The sequence below is a fragment of the Melitaea cinxia genome, chromosome 4, assembly GCF_905220565.1.
Source record: "Melitaea cinxia chromosome 4, ilMelCinx1.1, whole genome shotgun sequence".
Classification (NCBI taxonomy): Eukaryota; Metazoa; Arthropoda; class Insecta; order Lepidoptera; family Nymphalidae; genus Melitaea; species Melitaea cinxia.
Window position 1 is genome coordinate 14,188,574 of NC_059397.1, and position 24,916 is coordinate 14,213,489.

General features: G+C 33.0%; 2 protein-coding genes across 2 annotated transcripts in view; one reads left to right on the top strand and one right to left on the bottom strand.

Moving 5' to 3' along the window:
• Nucleotides 1–1,049: 1,049 nt before the first annotated feature.
• Nucleotides 1,050–7,966, top strand: LOC123670268 (putative leucine-rich repeat-containing protein DDB_G0290503). Its single transcript, XM_045603775.1, has 7 exons — nucleotides 1,050–1,436; nucleotides 4,186–5,612; nucleotides 5,705–5,925; nucleotides 6,013–6,207; nucleotides 6,277–6,720; nucleotides 7,203–7,433; nucleotides 7,744–7,966. The coding sequence occupies exons 1-6, from the start codon at nucleotides 1,244–1,246 to the stop codon at nucleotides 7,306–7,308; spliced, it is 2,586 nt and encodes an 861-aa protein (XP_045459731.1). The 5' UTR covers nucleotides 1,050–1,243; the 3' UTR covers nucleotides 7,309–7,433; nucleotides 7,744–7,966.
• A 1,898-nt stretch (nucleotides 7,967–9,864) lies between these two features.
• LOC123670416 (synaptotagmin-5-like) overlaps nucleotides 9,865–24,916 on the bottom strand; it is a 68,766-nt gene continuing 53,714 nt past the window's right edge. Inside the window, exons 4-9 of the mRNA XM_045603912.1 lie at nucleotides 19,932–20,164; nucleotides 14,061–14,290; nucleotides 13,636–13,843; nucleotides 12,630–12,856; nucleotides 11,321–11,466; nucleotides 9,865–10,340 (exon numbers count right to left, since the gene is read on the bottom strand). Of these exons, the coding sequence (XP_045459868.1) occupies nucleotides 10,194–10,340; nucleotides 11,321–11,466; nucleotides 12,630–12,856; nucleotides 13,636–13,843; nucleotides 14,061–14,290; nucleotides 19,932–20,164 (1,191 nt within the window). The 3' untranslated portion in view covers nucleotides 9,865–10,193. The remainder of the gene's footprint in view (nucleotides 10,341–11,320; nucleotides 11,467–12,629; nucleotides 12,857–13,635; nucleotides 13,844–14,060; nucleotides 14,291–19,931; nucleotides 20,165–24,916) is intronic.

A 24,916-nucleotide genomic window follows, 5' to 3' on the forward strand; every position in this document is an offset into this window, starting at 1 on the left:
TCAATTTTTGAAAAATAAGCCGACCCGCTTAATCTTCAATTATGGGTAAAGAAAAGTGATCGATCAGTAAATTCGGGTTAACAGTTGCCTCATAATCAGCGCAAATTCTCAAGGAACATCAGCCTTGCTCACCGGCACCAGTGGTGAGGCCTAGTCGGAGCAGTCGACGGGTTCGATGATGCCGCCCCGCAGCATTACGCTCAGCTCGGCGTCCACACGCGCGCGCATCGCGTACGGCAACGGCCGCGCGCGGTGAAACACCGGCACCGCGCCCGCGCGCTTTCGCAGCGTTGCACGCTCGCCCGTGTCCAGCCCGCCGCCGAATTTTTTTCTTATACATGTTTTTCAAATTAGATATGTCCTCATTAAATGAAACATTCTATTGTGAATTCAGACTATAACAATTACTGAACCTCGGAATTCTATCTATATTTAATTCGATCAACCACTGCCTACCTAAAAGCGATGATGTAGTAAGTAGCCAAGCAAAAGTAGGCTAAAAAAAAATAGTGGGGTACCCACCCCGAGTAAGAAAGTGATGAATGAAAGAAAGAACAAGTATGCGGCATGAAAGTAAGAGAGGCATGAAAGCGAGAACAGGAACAGAAAATAGCAAAAAACGTGCTCTAACCACCGATATAGTTATCGGAGGTATAGAAAAAAAAAATACCCAGTGTCTCGATGCGGCCGATTGCTATCGGTGTGCCGGTTCGCGATAATACTGTTTCAAGCAGTATTGTGTTCCTGTTGGTGAATAAGGTCGGCAAAGCGCCTGCAATGCTTCTGGTGTTGCAGGCGTCTATAAGCTACAGTTTTGCTTACCATCAGGTGAGCCGTACGCTTGTTTGCCGACCTAGTGACATAAAAAAAAAATATTTGAATAATAATCATACTGGTAAAAAAAGAAATAAACAGCGCTATCTGTAGTATTATTATAGAAATAAAATTGTATGTGCACGCCATCTGTTGGTGGGGGAGGTCGTGATACATCAATTTTAATTTCTGAGTGGCGTATGACGTATTATATACCAGTATATAAGTGTATAATCTATGGTAATTAATTCTCCATTTCTCTATCTTTGACAAGAAATAATTATCAATTTCAAGTTAATTTTTTACTACTACGACGCGTTTTCTATCATAATTTAATCTCAATTGTTCATTTGAAATTACTTTTTTTTCTATGTAAGCCAAAAGAGAGTTATTCAATTTGTGCATTACTGTGACTGTTTTCTGATTTAAGATGGCTTGTGTCGACATACGACCAACACATGTTGATTCTGAAATGGAAGAAGGGGAAATAGTAGATGAGGTTGATTATCTATCTGACATATCCTCAGAAGAAGAATTTCTCTTAAGACAGAGGCTAAAAGTATTAGAGAACTACAATAATGCTTTGGAACGCAAGGAAGCTAAGAAGACTTCACTCAGTTCAGGTATTTGATCATAATTTGTTGATATTTATGATTTATTTTTATGTTACATAAAGTTTTTCATACACACAACACTTCTATAATATACCTATTTGTTTGACAATCAAAATTAAACAAAAGATATCAAATACAATGAATGATATTATACTTATTTTTAGTAAATTTAGTATCACAATAGGAAAAACAAGGGTACCGAAAAATTTTGTAAAAGGAATGAGTTGAATCAGTATGAATAAAACCTTATAATGTTAGCTTTGAGGTACCCCAATAAGGTTTTCTATAAAACAAAACATTATAATATCATTTTGACTGAATCTATTAGTGTCTTCATTAGCTATTTGGTATTGTTATTCATTGATTATAATTAATCTGTATGATAAAATTATTATAGTAAAAGTTAAATAGCTTTGAATAAGATAAATATCTTTTATGCTTACTTTATATAATAAAAAAAAAAAAAAAACTCAAATATAGTAATTATGTGGTGTGTTAAAGTTTTAATGAATAATGATGATTTAACTATAGTCTGTTCAACGAGAAGAGATACCAAACGTAAAAAAACATTCGGACCGATGTTTTTGACCTTTGATTTTGTGTTATGTATTTTAATTTTATTTCGTGTCCTGGAGCGCTTGGGGTGATTTTTATATTTTGATAATAATAATTTAAAAAGTATCAAAATCTTATATACATAACTATATTTAATTAATTATATTTAATTGAGTAATATCAAAATATAAATATATTTTACATTTTAAAAATTTAAACATTAAATAAATTTAAAGTAAAAAAAGTTACAATACATATATATATATATATATATATATATATATATATATATATATATATATATATATATATATAGTTGAATGACCTCTTATTTGGTTTGTTTTGGTTTGTTTGGTTTATTTTATATTGGTTGTTATCTAAAATGCAGGAAGTAGGTCCTGTCTTAGGCGGCGTTCATAAAATACGTGAGATGTTTAAGGGGGGAGGGAGTCGAGTCAAATCTCATCTAATCTTACGTTGCAGAGAGGGAGGACCTCGGCAAATATCACGCAACTTTTTTTCCGATTGAAACAAAAAAAAAAACTATTTTGGTCCATTTAATCCAGATTGTACATGCTTAAGATTTAATCTTAAGTGTAATCATAATACAATTAAGATCATTCATTAATTCGTTCAAAAGAAAATAACTTCATTCATTACTACATTATACATCTATCTACTGACTGTCTGATTTGTTGTTTGTGTCTGATTACTCGTACGAGTCTTAACTAGTCGTAAATAAAAGCACGAAGAATTTTTTTTTCTTTTTACAATAACAATCCAACGCGTTTATGTAATATATCCACATTTTGAAAAAGTCTCACTTGAGATTGGGGGTTGGGGGAGGGGGTTGAATAAAATCTCACGACATCTCACCAAGGGGGGAGGGAGGTAGAGAAAATTTAAAAAAACCACGTAATTTATGGACGCCCCCTTATAGGCTAGCAATGCTCGCGACATTGTACCCATGGAATTTAACAAAAAGCTTTTGTTAAGCTTATTGCTTCGCAAAATATAAGTAGCCTAAGTTACTCCTTATTACATCAGCTATCTCCCAGTGAAAGTCCCGTCAAAATCGGTCAAACTGTTTCAGAAATTACCCAAAACAAACAAACAGACAAACAGACAGACAGACAAAAATTGTATAAAATGTTATTTTGGTATATGTACCGTGTCTACATCCATATGCATTTAGTAAAAAGCGTTTATTTTATTGTTACAAACAAACATTCCAATTTTATTTATTAGTATAGAGGACCTTATGTGAAAAAAAAAATCCTTAAGTGCATACATTTTTCTATATTGTCATTAATTCACACAGAAATCATGTGCCAAATTTTCATAAACAACTTTTATGGTATCTTGCAGTACCTTACTTACCGCAGTATACCTTACCATATTTTACCAAAATTGTAAACCTTTACTTTTTATTTTATCATTAAGCTTAGGTGAATTCCTGAAATATTTAAATAAGGCTTATAATATTTTTTACTTACAAAAAAAAAAAGTATGAAATAGATATTTTGGCATGACTTAGATTGTTAAAAATAAAATGTTATTTTTACATTACAATAAAAAGAAAACTTAATCTACTGAATAATCCTTTATTAATTTGCAAGGGTCATAAAATATGTCATTCATGACATTTGAGGATGTTTTACCTTATTCCTTGATGGTATTTTCATGAATCAAAGCCCTATTCTTAAAAATAATGAAAGAATCTCTAAAAAATAGGAAATTCCTATAAATTATTTTCAAATGTCAGAGTGCTATAAATACTTTTACATTATGACTTACTTATCGACAGTCGCCCATGACCATGAAGTAACAAGATGTAATTTGCAGAAAGTTCAATAAAAGTGATCATCAGAATCAGATTAATAGAAACATTTAAAAACTTAAAGAATGCACATATATAGGTGTACTGGAATCTGGAAAGTTAATTATGAGATAATTATAAGTTACGAGTTATTTTCCCCAGCTACAACTCTCAATTAACAAAAAAAAAAAAAAAAAAAATGTTTGATTTTTTTCTTCTTACATTAATTATTATGTTTTTTTTGCATACTAATCATGTGAAACATAATTAAAGAGAAAAACACAAATAAATGTGCAAAAGCTATAAGAATTTGATTTGACAGTACTTATAATAATAATATTTCAATTTAACTTAGTTTAAGCAACAAAGAAAAATCGATTTTAGGTAACAAACGTGGAAACAATGGCACTTCCTATGGCTTCACCGAAATATCAAGCACTGAAATAGATGACAACTTTCTTAAAACAACTTTTATGATAAGTAAAGAAAAGAAACACATCAAAGCTCACAATAGACAAAAGAGATTAAAAAGCGATAGTGGGAAGACTAAAGAGCATAGGAAAAAACCTTATCGTAGTAAGAAAAAAATTGAAATAATCAGTGAAAGTGACGCCAGTGAATTTTCAGACGATGAGTACAAAAATAAAAGACGTAAACTAACTGATGCGGTTTCCTTGAATATTGTTAAGAATGATACGTCCACTTTAAAAGACCGACTAACAAAGATGTTAGGCTTATCAAAGACTGAAAACCGTAAACTAGAACTTCCAAATGTAGTATCTGAATGTGAAAAAGAACCCCAAGATAATCAGGCAAGTAAAGAAAAAGATAGTAATACATCCAAGTTAAACTGTAAAGATGAGGTTAGATGCATAGATGAGGTTTCGAAAGAAATTCAAAATGAGAATATTTCAAATGACAATGTTAATGCAGGTGTTGTAGATAAAAAAGAAGAGTTGAACATAAAGAATAGTTCTGAAAATTCAGACGAAGATCTTGAACTGCTTAGACAACACGCTCTTAAAACAAAATCCGTAAAAACGAAAAATGATCAGAAAACAACAAATGTGAAACCAGAAAATAAGACCCATGCACTCTCTGAGGATGAAGACAGTGATACTGCTGAATTGAGGATGATTTGTCTTAAATCTAGACTATTGAAAAAAGCAATCGAATTAAAACAAAAACAAAAATTACAAAAAAGACTTTCAAGTAGCAATATGCATGATTTTGATATTTGTGTACCGGGAAATGATATTCGAGCAGACAATAATACTGATACAGAATCTTTAGATATGGAAATAGGTTCAGATAACGAAGATAAAGGAAAAGAGTTAGTCAGTGACTGTACACTTAAAGATAATCATCACACAGTTAGTGGTAAACTTAAAACTGTTTCTAATGACTGTTTACACAGAGAAGATGAATTAGAGGAGGATGAAGACTTACTTCGGGCCAAATTATTAATCTCATTAAGTAGAAATCTTCCAAATTTAGTTGATAAAATAAAAACTTTGGATTCTCCATTGAATAAAGATGAAACTAAAGAGGAAAAGAATAAAATTCCAAATCAACCTAGTGTTGTTGAAGAGAAGAAATTTATAATTCAACTTGGAGACTCTGATTCAGAAGCTGAACATGAAGCAACGAAGAATTTAACAAAAATGCACATTAAATTATCTGAGCAGGCAGAGTTTCAACAGAAGTTGGACCTTTTGTTGAAATCGACATGGTCAGAAATGGAAAAGACTGGGTTACCAGATGTCGTTCAGAAATCCGCGGAAAAATCACCTGAAAAATTTGTTGCTAAGGTTAGATTGTTCTCGTATCATTTAAAACGAAACAGCATGTTCTTAGAATTTTAAAATGAGTTGTCAAGATAATTTACGTTTATCTGTTTTAGGCCGTGAACCATTTGCCAAAATCGGAACAAATAGAATATAAAAACCTAGTGAAAAGAATGGCAGAGTTAGAAAAAATGAAACAAGCTAGACAAAATACGATAATTATGAATAACAGAGCCAACAATTTGCCCGAAGAAACGCTTAAACCTCTAAATTCCTCTGGGATGTCAAATAAACTACTTTCGATTAATAAAGCCGAAGAAAAAATTGCTTTATCCAGGTATAAATCTAAGCGTTTGTTTATTGTGTATAAATTTTAATAAAAGTTTCTTCTGTTTCTTAAATTAGGTTATAATGTAATTTTTAGAAAACGGATAGCAGAAGAATCATCAAAAATATTGAAATTAAAAGAAGAGGCAACGAAACTGTCACAGCGTTATAAAATAGTGGCTACAGAGCTGAAAAATATCGCCACCGCAATAACTCTAAACAAAAAACAGCAAAAGGCTATACAGAATGGTTTGAATAAAATAAGAAATCAACATCAGATGCTTTTGAGAAGGTATTATAATATGTTTTTATGTTACACAAATGTAATTTTTTAAAATTAACTTGTAATTTTTTTTTTCAGTGTGCCAAATAAACATTCCAATCTAAATTTAACTTTAAATCGCTTTGTTGAAAAAAGTATACCGTCCTTACAAAAAGAAAACGAACCATTAAACGAGGACTACAAACAACGTAATGTTTTAACATCTTTTAAAGTCCCTATTGCCAGCAATCTTAATAAGGAAGATCAGCTTAGTCACCGATTATCAGTTGAAGTAGATGTTACTAATAATAAAAAAAATGTTGCGCTGCCAAAGGGTACACAAAAAAATGTAGTCGATTTAAAGACTCATAGTCCGAAAAAAAATTATAGTGAAGAACGTGTAAATGAAAAAATTGAAAGTCTTGCAGTTAATAAAGAACTAAATACTAACCCCTATACACAAAAGGAGGAGAATGATAGACATAAAGTAAAAGATGACCTCCATGATTATAAGTCGCCATTGGATGCTTTGCAATGTAAAAAGTAAGTAAATTTTATTAAATGAAAAATATCGGTCTAATTTCTGTTAGGTTCTGTTTAATGGTAGATGGAAAGACCGTAAATTGAATGTAAGTAAAGTGATCTAAACTTTTACTAATTTTTTAATTCAATATCTAAAAATATGAAGAATACATACATAAAAATTTGCCTAATTTCAATTTAGATCTTGGCTTTTTGACTACAATGTAATTTTTTTCTGCTAATTTTGAGACTATATGAAATTTATATTATAAATATTATACCTTAGAATATCGCTAACCATAGCTTTGACTTTAAAAACATTCTTCATTAGGTGTATTAAAAAAACAAGACTTTGTAAACATTCAAAGTATCGTTTTCGCATCTGAATATTATGTGGATGGATATGCGTACGAACATCGCCCGTCGCTTGCGATGTAAGTATGCATCAAAACTATCCACGGGTCCTACACTATCGTAATTTTTCTAAAATCGATGCTTTTCAGTTGGGAGGAAGATCCGAATGGCGTCCTGTGCCCTTTCGATTTTGACGGCTGTTGCAGAGATCCCGATTGCAAATACCTTCACCTTAAAATACCCACACAAGAATGACACATACATGTACACGTACGCACACACTGCCATACATACAAAATACGTATACATTACAATACTCATTATAATTTCTTCTTCCTTTATTACGTATCATCTCCGAGTGCCTATGGATGCCACTATGTGTAAAGTATTTATGTAGATCTATTTCTTCCTTCATGCATGCAATTTTTATTGTTATTATTTTTTATTTTATTAATAATTAATATCACTTATAACTCTACAATAATGATATTTCACTTGTGTAATATTAGAAATTAATATCAGAAAAGATATTTAATATTTATTAACTTAGCTTGTTGTGTATATGTTAAATTAACAAATTGTTTTGAGTATACACTATTTTTGTAATCCGGATACAGGTGTAGATTACAAATATAATTTTTATTTTTGTTTATTAATTATTGTTAAAAATGTTTATCTGTGCAATTCTAGTTGCCGTTGGAAGTGAGCCGTCAGCGTCGGGAGTGGTAAGTTACGAAACTTTTAGTGATTATGTAGTGATTTTAAAAGAGTCGCCACTTCATTTTTGAGCGACTGTTTCGGCGATAACGGTAAATTATTGTGGATATTTTCAGTATCATCTTTTTTTTATTAATATTTAATTTATTAAAATAATTGTACATAATGTAAAATAAAGAGGATAATAAAAATATGTTATTGTAAAATCGACTTTCATTTCCTTACCTCTTAAACCAATTAATAAAAGACCTTGTATAAAGAGATAATTTATTCAGATATTGTAAAATAAAATACCAATGAAAATACTTTCATCACACTGATACATTTATATAGACAAAAATACGTATAATTCTTGAATCAAGTTCGCTATAATGACAAATCCTATATTTAATAAGGAATCAGATGAAAAAACTTGATACAAGGTACATTGTTACACATAAATAATAACTGTGGGCGAAGATTGAATAAAGAGCTTATTTATTGATAAAATGGACTTTTAAATTTAAATTTCAGTTAAAAAAATTATAACTCTTATATAAAATCTATAGTCATAAGATTTGTTTGGTATTTCCAAAGCTCCATATAAGGTACATAACGATTGTATAATCAAGTATATAATGAAGTTTACTTCTAAGCTTATGAGCATTACATTAATTTATTATGTTTATATATTACAAGAAAACTGTATTAATTTCAGGGAAGAGCCCACAGCTAAGGATACAATATAGACTAAATATGAATATGAAAGCAGGCTATTGTTACTTGTGAACCTCATACATTTTATATCGACAGGCAATGTTAGTTTGCCTAAAATTAATACGTACAATTACAACACATTAATATGACCTTCAAAACACATTACAAGTGATTAACTATCTACATATTAATTATGTTTGATATTGAAATATGAATATATTTTTGTGCAGTGTAAGGTCCGAAAGATTTCAATTAGCTTTTGTTATTAAAATATAATGACATCATGAAACTTGGTAATTACCTAATCACATTAATATTAACTCACATTTATATCTTGGCTATTATTACATATAAAACTTTGATTATAATATTATGTCTAGATTGCTAGTCTAGCACGTGTGTAACAACACGTTAAAATTAATGCGTTGGTATTAATAACCTCTACCCTCCATAACTGAAGGTAGATGTATAAGTTTGATTTTAGCATATTCGTTTGTTTTATCAATTTTGTTGCTTACGTAATCACTCAATACATAAAATAATAAACTAAGAATAAATAAAAGTTGCAAGCTTCAAATACATGACGCACCTTTTCTCATACTAAGGAGAAAGCTTTAATCCACCCGGTGCCCGCTGTGGTATAACAGATTATTTAATCAATTATTAAAAAAAAATCTTACTTTAAGTTAGAAAAACTTCTCATTTGCTTAAAAACAACTTTAACCGACGCGACTGTTCCATTTATATTATATTTTTTGATTTGTCAAATTTATGACTCGTGAAAATGGGACTGGTCACTAAGCAGTAGTGGTTTAGAGGAGGGGGGGGGGGTGTCATGCCCCGCGAGCTACTTACAAAGGGGTGCCAATGGTCCGAAAACCAAAAAATTGCTGGAGATATTATAATAATATGGTTTTCGAATGGTTAAAAGGTATTGTGCCCGGGCGCGAGTTGTGCTCGCTACGTCACAGCTAAGCAGCGCTGTATCTGTGGCAGTATCTAGACATGTTTATAATCAAAGATATAAAATTTAATTCCGTTGTAAATTTCATTTTATTGATTCCGTTGTAAATTTTATCAATTTTATTCGTATTATTTAACGTACCTATTATGGTATTTAATTACCTACTTGTTTTAGTCAACATCGTCGTATGTGCAAAATATCTGGGAAGGTACTTTAAACTTTTTTCGTTTAATTTGTTGTGATTTTATAAATCAGTAGGAAATTGCAAATTGCAATAAATTGTATTTGTTTTATGTCAAAATAAAAAACACGTTATTGTTTATTTGCTATTTTATAGCTTTATGGTAAGTTCAGACTAAATTTATCTGTCTCTCTGGTTGTCTGGAAGAGATCGCTGTTTAGCTATAAGACCGCCTGTTTTACATTTCTTTTCGTGAATAGTTTAATAAATTGTAAACTTCTTTTTATGTGTACAATAAAGAGTAAATTATTATTATTATTATTATTTATCGGTGTGTTAGAACGTCTTAAGGTCACGTCTAATATGATGACTAACACTTACGATTAAACTCACTGGGGTAGATATTAGGCAACAATTATTCACTATTATTTTGTGCTTTATATTCAATGAAAACGTAATTATACAATTCCCACTTAGTTACTTAATTTAGTTTTGATCAATTTATTTTAGGTTTACCGTAGTTGGATATAAAGGATATTAAAAATAGGGTGCCCTCAAGCCGCTCCACTGATAAACGTTAGTCTATCTAAGGGTGTGCCACATGGCTACGGCCTTGCGGGTTTCTTGCGCCATCTGCGCCCAGTGGCGGCCCTCCGCTGCGGGCTCAGCGGCGCCCACGCAGCACCATCCCACTACCAGCCCGCTACCACCTCCCGTCACCACGCATACCTGTTAACATTTTACAGTAAATACATGTCAGTAGTAACAGCATAATTATGTTACATATGCTTATGTCTCAGTTATGTAAAACAATAACATACTTAGGTATACATATACCTACAGCCTACAGGTATATCAAGGTACCAAGGGGTAGAGTCGGCAACGCGCTTGTGATGCTTCTGGTATTGCAAGCGTCTATAGGCTACGGTAATCGTTTACCATCAGATAAATCGTACGCTTGTTTGCCGACCTAGTTGTATAAAAAAACCGTGGGATAAGGTTTTATTTACATTTGGGTATTTGTATTCATTATTTACAACAAAGTTATATAATATCTCGATGTGCAATCATTTTGACCGAACGACATGTTCTATTTATGTACTAGTTTTTATACGTGAAGATTTATCATTAGCCACCTTTTGTTTAGTACTATTGTTGTGTACCTATTGATATTTGTGCTATTGTTTTTTAAAATCTATACAAATAAATAAAACTGGAGTGTCTGTTTGTAATAATAAAATAACTGCTTTTTACTAAATGCATATGGATGTACCTATACACGGTACATATGCTAAAATAACATTTTTTACAATTTTTGTCTGTTTGTCAGTATTTTTGTTCCGACTAATCTCTAAAATGGCTGGACCGATTTTGACGGGACTTTCACTGGCAGATAGCTGATGTATTAAGGAGTAACTCATGCTACTTTTGTTTCGCGGAAGTGCTTAGCGTCCCCGTGATCCCACCCCAGGCGAGCGAAGGAACACCCCAGAAGTTTTAGTCCATGCGAATCGGACATACTCCAGCTCCCCCGGGCTGGAGGCATCCGTTAGGGATTTCCTCTGTGTCAACAAAAAAGGCTACTTTTGTTTTAGAAATTTATTTATTTCATAATTCTGCGAACTGAACGATGGCTTTTTGTTAAATTCCACGCGAATGAAGTCGCGGGCATGGCTAGTATTAAATAAAAAGGCAAATGTGAGATTTACCTCAATGGAAGCCTCTTGTAAATTAGCCGAGGGCAGACTGAAAGAGAGCGCCTCGTTCCAAACAGGGTTGTTGATTTCCTTCCTGTTGGTCTTCTTCTTTTTTACCCGTTTTCCGTTCACGAGTAAATATACTTTTACATATACATCTGGAAAAAAGACATCTTGAAACAGGTCAACGATATTTTGAGTCCAATATTTTTAAAGTTAGTGCAGGCGGGGATAATCAAATCTTATCACTCGTAAATAGGTTCCCCTGCGATACTTAAAAAAGGCGGGTATAATCACATCAGAAAGTTCTCGGGTTTTCATCAACATATGATCTGAGTACAGTGTCCTCATTTTTATACGAATGGGTCAGCAAACAAGTGTACGGCCCACCTGATGATAAGCGGTTACCACAGCCAATAGACGCCTGAAGCAACCCTACCTACGACCCTCCCCAGGAGCTCCGGCAACCTTACTCACCACAGGAATACAACACAACTCGAGAGTAGTTTTATTTATCTGTGATCTTATGTTAGGTTCCCTTCCCCGTGCTCTATCCCAATGAAATGGATTTAGACGGAAAATCTTTGTATTCTATTTTTTTTATATATTTATGCTCAAAAATCCGCATAGCTTTTAACTGAGTATACTGATTTTGATGATTTTTAATTTAATCGAAAGCTGATGCTTATCATGTGGTCACATTTAAATTTCATCGAGATCTAATTACAACTGTTAGAGTAATCTTTGATAATGCGCATTTAATTGACTATTTTTTGTCTATCTACGTTGTATTACTTGTCGATATAATTGAAGTCGGTTTTACTTCGTTTGCCTGCAAGCACGCTTATTGTTCAATCAATTACATTTTAATTTGTATTATATGGACATCAAAAGTGATTTTGATATAGAGTATCATCATCATCATCACTTCAGCCTAATACAGTCCACTGCTGGACACAGGCCTCCACAAGCTCGCGCTAAAAATGGCGTGAACTCATGTGTTGTTCCCATAGTCACCACGCTGGGCAGGCGGGTTGGTGACCGCAGGGCTGGCTTTGTCGCACCGAAGACGCTACTGCCCGTCTTCGGCCTGTGTATTTCAAAACCAGCAGTTGGATGGTTATCCCGCCATCGGTCGACTTTTTAAATTCCAAGGTGGTAGTGGAACTGTATTACCCCTTAGTCGCCTCTTACAACACCCACGGGAAGAGAGGGGTTGGCTATATTCTTACTGCAGCGCAACAATTTCCATGTTTGTTTTGTCGAGTCAGTGTTTCAGATCTTACACATAATATAGGTAGAAATAAATATATTTAAGTACCTAATGCGTCTTTTCCTTCTTGCGGCGGAAGAAGGTTCCTCGCCTTCAACACCACCACTGTCAGCCGTTCAGCTGAAGGCAAGTACGACAAAGAGAGCAGCAGTTCCTGTAGTTCCTCCGGCGGTCGTCTCTCTCGGGACAACTCTGCCCATACTTCCGCACCACCAGCTACTTCTACTCTAGAGAGTGGCACTTTTGCGGAACCCATAACTTCGTTGCGTGAAAATCTATAAAAATATAATTATGGTTTTTTTACTAGTGTTAAAAAATTTTCTAAAGATCCCAACAAAGACAATTAAGAATCGTGCTTTTATTTCTATAAACTTATTGATTCTATTATGTGAACACAAATTAAAATTAGAGATAGGTAACTAATTTTCAAATGGTTGTATTTCATTGGTTCTTTTCAAAGACGTAAACAGTAAATGATACAAATAAAGTAAATAGGAAAAATGAGATAGGTGCGCTGCAAAAATGTCTTTTTGGGATAGACACTCATTGTATACAAGGTGTTTGACTCCTAACTGCGAGGTGCGACTAAGAGGTTTTGTAGGTGTAATAGATCAAGTTTCGCGTAAAAAATCCTAGCCTATTTTATTTTATTATATTAAAAACTAGCCACTTTGATGACTTGATGATTCCGCACGATACCTATTTACAATAAAAACTTTCTATGAGAAAAAGAATTCGTTTCCATGTGCGGTTCTTTAATTGTATGCGGCAATTAATATTAAATATTTCACTTCAACGACGTTTTTTAAGGCTAAGCAAAATAGTATTGGACGGTTATGCAGAATTACGTCACCAGAGTATACTAAAACAAAATGAAACTTAACAAAGGCCTACGATTTTTTTAACGTGATCATTAACAACCACAGAACACACCATTTGAAGAAACATGGTTAAGAATCGAACGCTATATATTGTATTATATATGTATCTTTATATTTTGATGCCTATAATAAAGTGCGATTGAAAATAAGAAAAAAATATCCTGTTTTATTACCTGTCATAATCAAAAACCTGAAGCAAGAGAGTCTTATCGCTGAGTTCATCATGGGATACAGGGAACTTGAAATGCTGGTCGAAGAAAGGGTTCACTTGGTTTCTATGAACGGGGGTTTGTCGTACACGAGTGTCTACTTCGGGCAACAAACTCACTCTCACGTACGGGTCGTTGAAGCCTCCCGCTTCGTAACCGGCTAGATCATGAGCTGGAATGGTCATAAAATAATTAGAGCAGAAGCTATGTCGTAGGCGTTATCAAGATTTTATAACGAGTGCGATGATCTAGAAGAAATCAGATCAAATATATGTACCTACCTATGTTTTATTACTTTTTCAAACAAAATTCCGTGCAACTGTATTTTCTTTAAATTAAAATTATTCAAATAAAAAAAATACGTATAACATCAAAAGTACCACGCTAACCTTCAATCAGATGGACTTCAAGGTCAGATCGGTCGAAATCATATTTCAAACGTAGATGGATCCTTCCTAACGAAGGTCCTGCACCTTCTAGCTCAATAACGAGAGGTGCCTCCCGTTTGGTGTAGAGGTCCGGTTGGAGAGCTCCCAGGGCGCTGATGGCGGCACTAGCGCCAGGACTCAAAGGTACGCCACTGCTGCTCTCTACTAAAGAATTACTTCGATCTATTCTTCTGTAAATAGAGTAAACAAATTTTAAAACAAAAGAAAAGTTTTTTTTTCTTTATTTAGGTAAAACAACTTTATTACAGTCAGTATATCACATAGGTACAGTACATCTTTTTCTTCTTCCGCGCCTCTTCCTTTTATTTGAGGTCGGCCCAATATTGTATCCAGTACATATAAACAAAAAATACTTAAGCTACCTTAAGTATTTTTGTTTACATAAGCTCCGTTTACCACGGATTGTAAATTTTTGACCTTATTACAAATATAAAAAAATTGGACTGTGGTTAAAAGAAACGAGCTGTTAAGAACATTTGGAAGCATTTACAATATTATTATCAATATGAAGGTTTATTAATATGAAGGTTTTGGATAGATTTTGACATCCAAAATCCAACCAAATAATATTTTTTATATTTTATATCTTTTCAACGTAAAATACATTGTATATTTTTATTTAAAACATTTATTTTTTTTCCTTAATATGATTTAATATCAACGATATGATTTAATAACAAAGCGTCATCATTTTCAATCGAAAATTCTCACGTCAAAATCTCTTCTGCTTGTGCGTTTTTTTCGTTGAAATCTCTACTTTATGATGGTATAAGAACGTAACGTAACGAATAACGTAAGTAGACGAAAAAATATTCAAGTAAATACGCGTTATCAAAGATTACTCAAGAACACAAGCAGCAACTTACGAATCAAACAAGAATCATCAAAATCGGTATACCCAGTGAAAAGTTATGCGGTATAATACAACGTAGATAGACGAAAAAATAGTCAAGTAAATACGCATTATTTAATATAACTCGAACAGTACTTGCTAGAAATCAAATAAATTTAAACTACATAAAAAAAATACAATCGAATTGAGAACCTCCTCTTCTTTTGGGAGTCGGTTAATGAAAAAGAACGAAAAAACTCGAATACGAAACTGTTTTCTTCACTACTTAAAAGTTTGATCTTATTATAGAATTTACACTTTAATTACTCGAAAAATGTAAGTTTCCATGTTACATTGATAAATAAATTGGTTTTTCACTCAGAGTACCAAAAGACTTTATATAAATCGTTTTAATTGTATAAATAACAAAGATAATGTGCTCTTTAATATAATAATATTTTATATAAATATTGAGTTGTTATTATATGTACTAGCATATAAAATGTATTAAATTAACATCAAGTGTCATCACAAGCAATTTAGAACAAATATTTTTGAATTTGAATATTGAGTTTTAATATAGTATCACTTCAAGTATTCTGTACCCTAGTCACGACGGTACATACCTAGTAGGCACATTATCATATGTGTATATACCTACGATCGTAAACGAGTTATATCTCTCCGTCCTATGTCATCAACTCGTAATGTAACCTTTAATATTAAACGTACCTATGGGATGTGAAATACATATTTCAGGGAGTTAATAATTTACCTAGCTAACGTACGTGGCGCCAACAGCTGTTAATATTTTAGCGACCATTACCTACTCTCTGTCTGACCTCTGTTGACACTTAACACCGAATAGAATGATTAGGTTGATCGAAATTTTGACGTTAAATGAAGTCTAGTGATAAATAATAGTAAAGTATTCTATTGTAAATAAATGAATTTCAAGTGGAACATTCATGTAGATAGAAATACGGAAATACTTTCAATATTTATAAAAATCTCTTTGAACTTAAACATAATTCTCAAAATTTTAAACGATGTTATCTTAACATTTAGATGTATGGATACGGTAGTAAAGAATATAACCACCCCCGTGGGTGTCGTAAGAGGCAACTAAGGGATAACACAGTTCCACTACCACCTTGGAACTTAAAAAGCCGACCGATGGCGGGATAACCATCTAACTGCTGGTTTTAAAATACACAGACCGAAGACGGGGTCTTCGGCGCGACAAAGCCAGCCTTGCGTCTACCCAGCGTGGTGACAATGCGCAAAACACGTGAGTTCACGCCATTTTTGGCGCGAAATTTCATAGAAAAATTACGTCGTTATGCAAGAAAATTAAAGTAAGAATACGTTAGTCCAAATGACAGAGATAAATTGAACTAAATTCTAATATTTTGATATTTTATGGACGTAGTCATGAATACTTACATCAAATGTTATTAGTATAATTTTTGGAATAAAAAACCTTTTATCTTAGTAAATCGTTTTGTTTTTTCTCTTCTTATAATAGAGGTACCTACGAAATATATTTATCACTACATAAAACTGTAGACAAATATCACGTAAACACATACATATATACACGTAACACATGTTTTATGTGTGTGTCATGGATCACAGCAAAATAATACTGTTTTTAAGCAGTGTTGTGTTCCTGTTGGTGAGTAAGGTGACCCGAGGTCCTGGGGAATTGGTGATAGGGTCATCAACGCGCTTGTGATGCTTCTGGTGTTGCAGACGTCTATAAGTTACGGTAATTGCTTACCATCAGGTGAGCCGTACGCTTGTTTACTAATCTAGATATATATATATATATATAGAAGTACCTATATTAAAATACGTATTCACATAGGTACGTAATTCACGAAAGGTAATAAAAATTATTCTTTTTCTATTTCTGTAAAGTAGATATAATATTGATAATATTCTTTACAATGATATAAAAATACCTCAATGAACTTTGATTATGTACATATATTTTATATAAGGTTCTGCATTTAATAATTATATGAGCACAGATAGCCGTTTGGTATAAAGTGATGAGTTCGGAGTGTCAGAATAAGGCCCGGGTGCGCAAATTGAGTTTATATCAATTTGTGCGGGACACGCCCCGAGATTGATTCTCGGAGCGAGGACTTTTGCGTGTCGAATATTGTACATAATATTTGCTATAACAATCGCTATGAAACTGTTCATCAATCTTAAGTGACTTCTTTTTCAGTATAATTTATTAAAACTCGAGACTTTATATCTAAGCGAAATTTGAATCGAAGTAAAAAATAAATTATTAATCCAGTTTTTTTATTACGAACCTTGTCTAGGCAATAATAATACCAATAAAAAAAATACAATATAGTGCCTTCGTTCAAAAGTTATGGACGTAAGTACACGTTTCAGGTATTCATCGTAATAATCCTACTAATATTATAAATGCGAATGTTTGTGAGGATGGATATATGTGACTACTGGACCGATTTTAATGAAACTTTATACGTAGATTGCCGCCGATCTAGAATAACATATAGGCTACACTCCAATGGGATTGGAAATTAGGCGGGTGAAACCGCGTAGCGCAACTAGTTTTACTGTATTTATTTAGATTTTATATTCAAGTTTCGAGTGAATGATGATGAGATGTTTCTATTCTAGTTTTCATTGGCGTTACGAGACCGTCCAAAAGTGCTTACTCATCGTAAGTATGATACAGGACATACCTATATAAAATTCTTAAATGCATAATTTTGAAATAAATCCTTTTTTATATTTCACAATCGAGAATTCGGGCTAAATCTTATATCTAAAATTCTCATGTGTTACAATGTTAGTTACCATACTCCTCTGAAACGGCTGGACAGATTTTTATGAGATTTTGTGTGCATATGGTAGGTCTGAGAATCGGCCAACATCTATTTTTCATACCCCTAAGTTATAAGGGGGGGATTAAGGGGGCTAATAACATATATGTCAAACAACGTTTGCGGGTTCAGCAAGTTTAACTGTTGATCCTGTTATTTAATTTGTAAAAATGTATGTATAGCAGTACTTCGTATCGCAATTAGTCTGTAACATCCTACAGCTCCTTCACGTAGTCACTTTCTCCATGTAGCAGAAAGATTGGACTTTCTGGCGATTGCTATCAGGTATTTATGATAACAACCGGAATCAATGGCTTAATATATTCATCGAGGCACAGTGGGGAGACCCACAAGGGCAAATATCCAAACCGGAAAAAAATAGCTGTACAAATGCAAATATCCATCCCTAGAGTGAATCGAGCCCACAAACCGTCGGTATCTTAGACTATTATTCGCAACACTAGACCAGAAGGGCTGTTATAGCAGCACTTAGGAGAGTTAAAAACATGTGAGGTGGAAGTACCTAAAAAGATCCGGTTCCAAGTAAACTATTTAGACCCCTCATTTAATTAAAATATCGCGTGCTCTCTCCCTAGTAACTAATTACAAAAGTGCACCACCATTCATTGTTTTCCGTGCTGGCCATTTTGTCAGAAGCTCTGTGTATAACCTCAGGGGCGGTCGACGTGACTCAATTTATAACATGTTTCTTCCGCAGTTTTACCACTACTGGGGATGCACCTCATCGTCCGCCGGACCTTTGGGGGACGGCAATCCCGCCCCCAATCTAGGCTTACCCTAAGTTCACGTCAAACGTCCCAGCCAATCCCCATGCAGCTTCCAGGAGTAATCAAAATAGCCGGGAATAGTGCGGCTGCTGGGAACTAAGAGCCGAAATTTTTCCGAGTTTTGCCCATAGTCACTACGCTGGGCAGGCGAGTTAATGGCCGCAGGGCTTTATCGCACCGAAGACGCTGCTGCCCGCCTTTAATCTGTGCATTTGAAAGCCAGCAGTTGCATGCTTATCCCGCCATCGGTCAGTTTCACCAGTTCCAAGATAGTAATAAAGCCTTATTATATGGATAAAATATTCGCATCTTACGACACCCGCGGGAAGAGAGGGGGTAGCGATATTCTGAGCTTAAGATTTAAATTGGGTATGACTAACTACTTAAATCACTACTTACAGTGGTGTGTGTACTACTGTATAATTGCCATATTTATTATTTTCAAACATTTGATACGACTGTGGTTAGAGTGTAGTATCCAATAAAGGGCTAAGACTCAAAAAGTGACTGCTTGGTAACATTTTGTTATTGTTATTACTGGAGTTATTAAAAATTAGTAGAAAACCACGATTTGTTTCATATATAACGGAAAAATAGATTACTTATAGCTTATATACGTTTCCTAAGTCTTTATAAGTGCCACAACTCTAATTTATATGAATTTACATTATATTATTTGAAAACCAAGAACTTAGTCATAGTAAACTATACGCCATTGTCATTAAAAGATAAAAAAAATCTAAAATTTTGCAGTTCAATTATGGACCCTATTTAGAGTTTCCTAGTGCCCAAATAAGAACCATAGACAAGCTTTTAACAACCTGTTTTTGACAGTAACTGGCTATTCCTGCCTTGTTTTTGTAAAATATTTTCTTTTCTAATAACAATAGGTTATATATTATATTATTACATTTATTATTTATTGAATGCATTTTCTAAACTAATTTATAAGGATTTCCAAAAGCCCGGATATTGTTAGGCGTAATTACCGTAATTAATAATAATTGATTAAGCAATTATTATAACATAATCGTGTAAAATACAGAAAAATTTAATTTTTTGCAAAATACGTCCGTTGAGACATACAAGAGAAATAAGGAATAATTGCGATTCTGGAATGAATTATATTGTTCAAAATTGAAAGTAAAGTGTTAAATTGAATTATATAAAATTTCTACAGACATACATATATCATGAAATAGTCTGTATAAGAACATATATTTTTTAAGAATAAATTATTTCATAAGATCATAATTAATAATTAATTTTCATGCGTCAATTTCTCATTGGACATTAAGCTAACAACTAAAAATCTAACCTTGGCGGCATCAAAAGAGGCGAGAGACATCTAGGCGGTCCATGTCTTGGACTGGGCGGTGCTGGCGAATCAGCTAATGAAGCGAGGGATCCGTGGGCGAGAGGCGCCGCTCTGACGTCCAGAGAGGCGGCTCGTAAGGGCGATGGCGACCGAGGCACTCCAGTAACACCTGCTTCTAGCGTACGCCCGTCAGGAGCAAATGTCCGTATTGCTGGCGATGAACCACGATGACTCTGAAATATATTTTTGGAATTGATTCCTTAAGAAACGATTTCAGACCCTTGGTATAAACAAAATCAATTAAAATGGGAAATGAAATTGTACGAAAGTTGTTGATGTAAGGAAGTAAGGAATAAATGTATATCAATATTTATTGTGTATACCGATAGGAGGAGCAGGCGTCAATTAGTTTTATTATTTTAATTAATTATAATTAAATTAATTTAATGGAACATATATTTTTTTAAATAAACTCCAGTAGCGTAAGCTTTCACGATTACTTTTAATACTTTTACTAAAACAGGACTTACTGCATTTGTCACTTTGACATTCCCGATATTTCACCAACATTGTAAACTTACCGTCTGCAATGTTGGTGAATCGGGAAAATCGGGTAGTTACAATGATATTTTAAAATTAACGTTTAAAAATACTTATATAAGTCGTTTTTATTATTTAAATTAATTTTGTAAAGCCGAAAAGTTTATGAATATCAACGCGTTCATCTCATTGACTATTAACTAGCTAGCGTAGTTAGTCCTTAGAGGGATCCCGTATCAAAATTTGTTTGAGGCCCTTTTTACTTAACTGCACACAAACACAAACGGTACATAAAGGCCGAAAATGATCCCATTTATTTAACAAATTAATTAAGCTTTCGGATTAATAAGTTCATATAAAAATGCAAGCATATTTAATAAATATTATAATAGATGCAAACACTACAAGAACAAAAAAAAAATCCGATTAGGTCTTATTGGTCTTTTTAAAATGGTGTAAACCTGGAGAAAAATTGTATAAAAATCTAATAATAACATTTTAAAACAATTTAAGCTTTAATATTCTTATTTTCGTAATGTATCTCGTAACCTTTACAAAATGTGCTATACAATAATTGTGTTTGCTTGCAAACGAAAAAAAAAACCGACTTTAATTACATCGACGAGTAATACAACGTAGATCGACGAAAAAATATTCAAGTAACTACGCGTTATCAAAGATAACTCAAAAAGTAGTTATCAGATCTCGATAAAATTTATATGTGACCACATGATAAACATCAGCTTTCGATTAAATCAAAAATTATCAAAATCGGTATACCCATTAAAAAGTTATTGCGGATTTTCGAGAGTTTCCCGCGATCTCTCTGGGATCCCATCATCAGATCGTGGTTTCTTTTCTTATGGTACCAAACAAGGGATATCCCCTTTCCAACAAAAAAAGAATTATCAAAATCGGTACATCTAGTAGAAAGTTATGCGGTATAATAAAACGTAGGTCGACGAAAAAAGCTTCAAGTAAAAACGCATTATTAGATATAACTCGAAAAGTAGTTGTTAGATCTCAAATAAATTTAAATGGGACCAATTGACACACCACCTTTCGATTAAAACAAAATTTGTCGAAATCAGTCCACCCGGTCAAAAGTTCTGATGTAACATACATAAAAATAAAAATAAAAAATACAGTCGAATTGAGAACCTCCTCCTTTTTTGGAAGTCGGTTAACAAAGTAATAAATGAGTTAAAATGACAGCCGCGTAGATTTTTTACGCAGCTTGAATTCACTGGATTTCGGTAGGTCTCGATGCAACGAGTATAAGATGATACATCGGAAATTAAATTCATAAAAAGTAAGTTCCTTTTTCACAGATTTTGCAATTTTGTTTAAAAATTCTTATAACTTTGTGAGTTTGGTTGGTATCATTCATACATACATCTAATACAACAATAGTTACTTCTCTCTTTAGTAAATTTCATTGTTTTACTTTGTTTACGTTGTATTCTTTTGTAGCCAATTTAATGATTCGATCACGATGAATAATTGTTTAGTCTGCTAAAATATTTGTCACGACGGCCCAGTTACGGTGTCAGTCCTCTGACGATTGCGCCAACTCATCATTAAGATAAAATCACAGGATACCTCTATAGTTATTACTTCGTTAAATGAATGAAAGATGATTAAACGTAATATTGCTATAGTATCAAATTGTATGAAACTATATTTTACATAAAGTGCACCGACCTGAAAATTAGTTACATTAGCCTAGTAGTTCCAGTATTAAAATTAAAAACCTATACGTTTCATATTTTTCACTATTTTTCGTTCTTTTAATTAACTGTTTACTTACGAAACGGTGTAAGTTATTATTAGTCATACTAATTAATGCAGAATGGGTGTTTCTTACTCTTTTACTAAAAACATCTAAAGCTATTGCTATGAAACTTGGTACGTATACCAATGGTTGAAAATCTAAAAAATTACAAACGCTACTTTTTATCTAAATATTCCAATGTCATTGGAACTTATTCGACGAAAACCGCGAGGTGCTGCTAGTATTGAATAAAGCATCATGATAAAATGATATAGTTCGAAATAGTCCAGAATGTATATAACTTATCCGTTCCAATTATAATTCCAAACATCATTACCGGCTAATCAATAACGGGATAGGTAGTTGATTAATCTACCTAACGTGATACGATTTTGTAGGTTTTACGTAATTTTGGGTACTTATATAAGACTTAAAGTTTATGTGGGACTCTAGATCTTGTGCGATTTCATCCCCGTGGTTTCATATTTGTCTTTTCATATGGTTTTAAGTCTTCCTAAAATATCTGGTGTAGTAATACAAATTAAATATCGAGTAATTTTTTTTTGTATATTTTATTTTCACTTGAAGCTTAGAGTAGCGCTAAAAATACATAACAATTGACTCATTGTCTCCACTTGTGACAAGAGAGGTACTTCACTTATTGCTCAGAGAATGAAAATTGCGATTCAACAGGAAAACGTTGCCAGTATTGTAATTAATATTTATTTAAGTTTTACATTAATAAATAGCACATTACAATATGTACAATTTGTCATTAAATGATAGTTTCAATTGATTGTAATCACGGAAGCTTTCCCCTTCCAGTAATTTTGACCTAGTCATTAATAATTCTGTTTGCTCGGAAACGAAAAAAAAACGAGTTCATTTACATCGACAACTAATACAACGTAGGCAGACGAAGGAAAGTCAAGTAAATATGCATTATTACAGATTACTCAAAAAGTACTCATCAGATCTCCACGAGAGAAGTACCAGCTTTCGATTAAAAAAAGAATTATCAAAATCGGTACATCCAGTAAAAAAGATAGTTTTCTGTAGAGTCAGTTTTACGACGAGATTTGAGACTATAGTTTTACGTGATAACGTCATAAAGAAACATTGATGAAAAATTGCAAACTTTTTAACCGACTTCAAAAACGGAGGAGGTTACTCAATTCGACCGTATATATACATTTTTTTTATGTATGTTCGGGGATAGCTTCGTCGTTTATGAACCGATTTCGATAATTCTGTTTCTGTTTTTAGAAAGGAGATATGCGAAGTGTGGTACCAAGATAAGGAAACCAGGATCTGATGATGGGATCCTGGAGAAATCGAAGGAAACCCTCGAAAATACGCATAACTTTTACTAGGTATACCGATTTTGATTATTTTTAATTTAATCGAAAGCCGGTGTTTATCAAGTGGTCACATTTAAATTTCATCTAGATCTGGTTACAACTTTTGGGGTAATCTTTGATAATGCGTATATACTTGACTATTTTTTCGTCTACCTACGTTGTATTTCTTGTCGATGTAATTGAAGTCGGTTTTTTTTTTCGTTTGCCAGAAACACAATTATATTGATTGAATTTAATTATTATCACCGAATTACTTTGAATTGCTAGATCTGACGTCACGCTAGAAGAGAGATAAATATGTCACAAGTCAACGCTTGGGCCGATCGTGCTTCTCTATCGCTTGCACTCTCAGGCTCAGGTGGAACGTGACACGATTTCGTGCGTGCTGCCGGTGTTCATCGATTTATAAAATTTTATCATCTAAAAAAAGAAAAACGTAAATATCGAATTAGAAATTACTGCATGATCGGTGTATATACGTATACACATAAAAACATCAACCGAAATGATAACCTTCTTAGTTTTGAATTGTGTTAAAAGAGTCAAAAATGTAATAGACAGTTGATTACAACCTCTGGGAAAGGACAATCGTTGTGATAGTTGCAAAATGTATACATTATAAATATTACAAGTGTATTTCAATGCAGATTAATTTTATTGGTCCTTTGTCCAATCAGTGCAGAGGTTCTCAAACTATATGTTCCGTAAGAACGCTACAAACACACCCCAAGAACATTAAATAAAGACCAGCAAAAAGTATAAAGCAATCAATGCCATTACAAAAACTTGCTTCCCCTAATATTCTCATTATGTTCTAAAAACAAGTTTTAAATTATCCAAAGCTTCCCTCGCCTTGTCGTGAATGTTCCACGAAACATAATATAAAGTTTAGTAAGTAAGGGGATTACTTCGAAAAGATTGGGAGCCAGTGATGAATTCTTGATTAGAACAAACGCAGCTCGTGTCATCGCGTATGTAACTTATAAACGTAGCAAAAAATATATTTAATCTCTACATTATTTTTTTTAGTTTCTACTATAATAAAATGAATCAATTACATCAATAGACTTAATTCTTGGACCCTATTTTTCTACACTATTTTTATCCAGGTCTTAAATTTACTAAAATTATTCATTATTTTAGAACAAAATTTAATTTGTATTTCAGCAATCATGGCATATTACGATAACAAATAAATTATAGTATTGTTTAAATTAAGATTGAAAAAACAATCTTAACCTAAATATCAATTTAGGATTTTATTTTGCGATATGGCTTTAGATGTCCGACGATAGTACCGATTCATCATC

Excerpts from the sequence above, each read along its gene's own strand:
- LOC123670268 (XM_045603775.1), top strand. The coding sequence starts at position 1,244 with ATGGCTTGTGTCGACATACGACCAACACATGTTGATTCTGAAATGGAA. Across the intron at positions 5,926-6,012 it reads GAAAAAATTGCTTTATCCAG|AAAACGGATAGCAGAAGAAT; the intron begins GTATAAATCTAA and ends TGTAATTTTTAG. Across the intron at positions 6,208-6,276 it reads CATCAGATGCTTTTGAGAAG|TGTGCCAAATAAACATTCCA; the intron begins GTATTATAATAT and ends TTTTTTTTTCAG.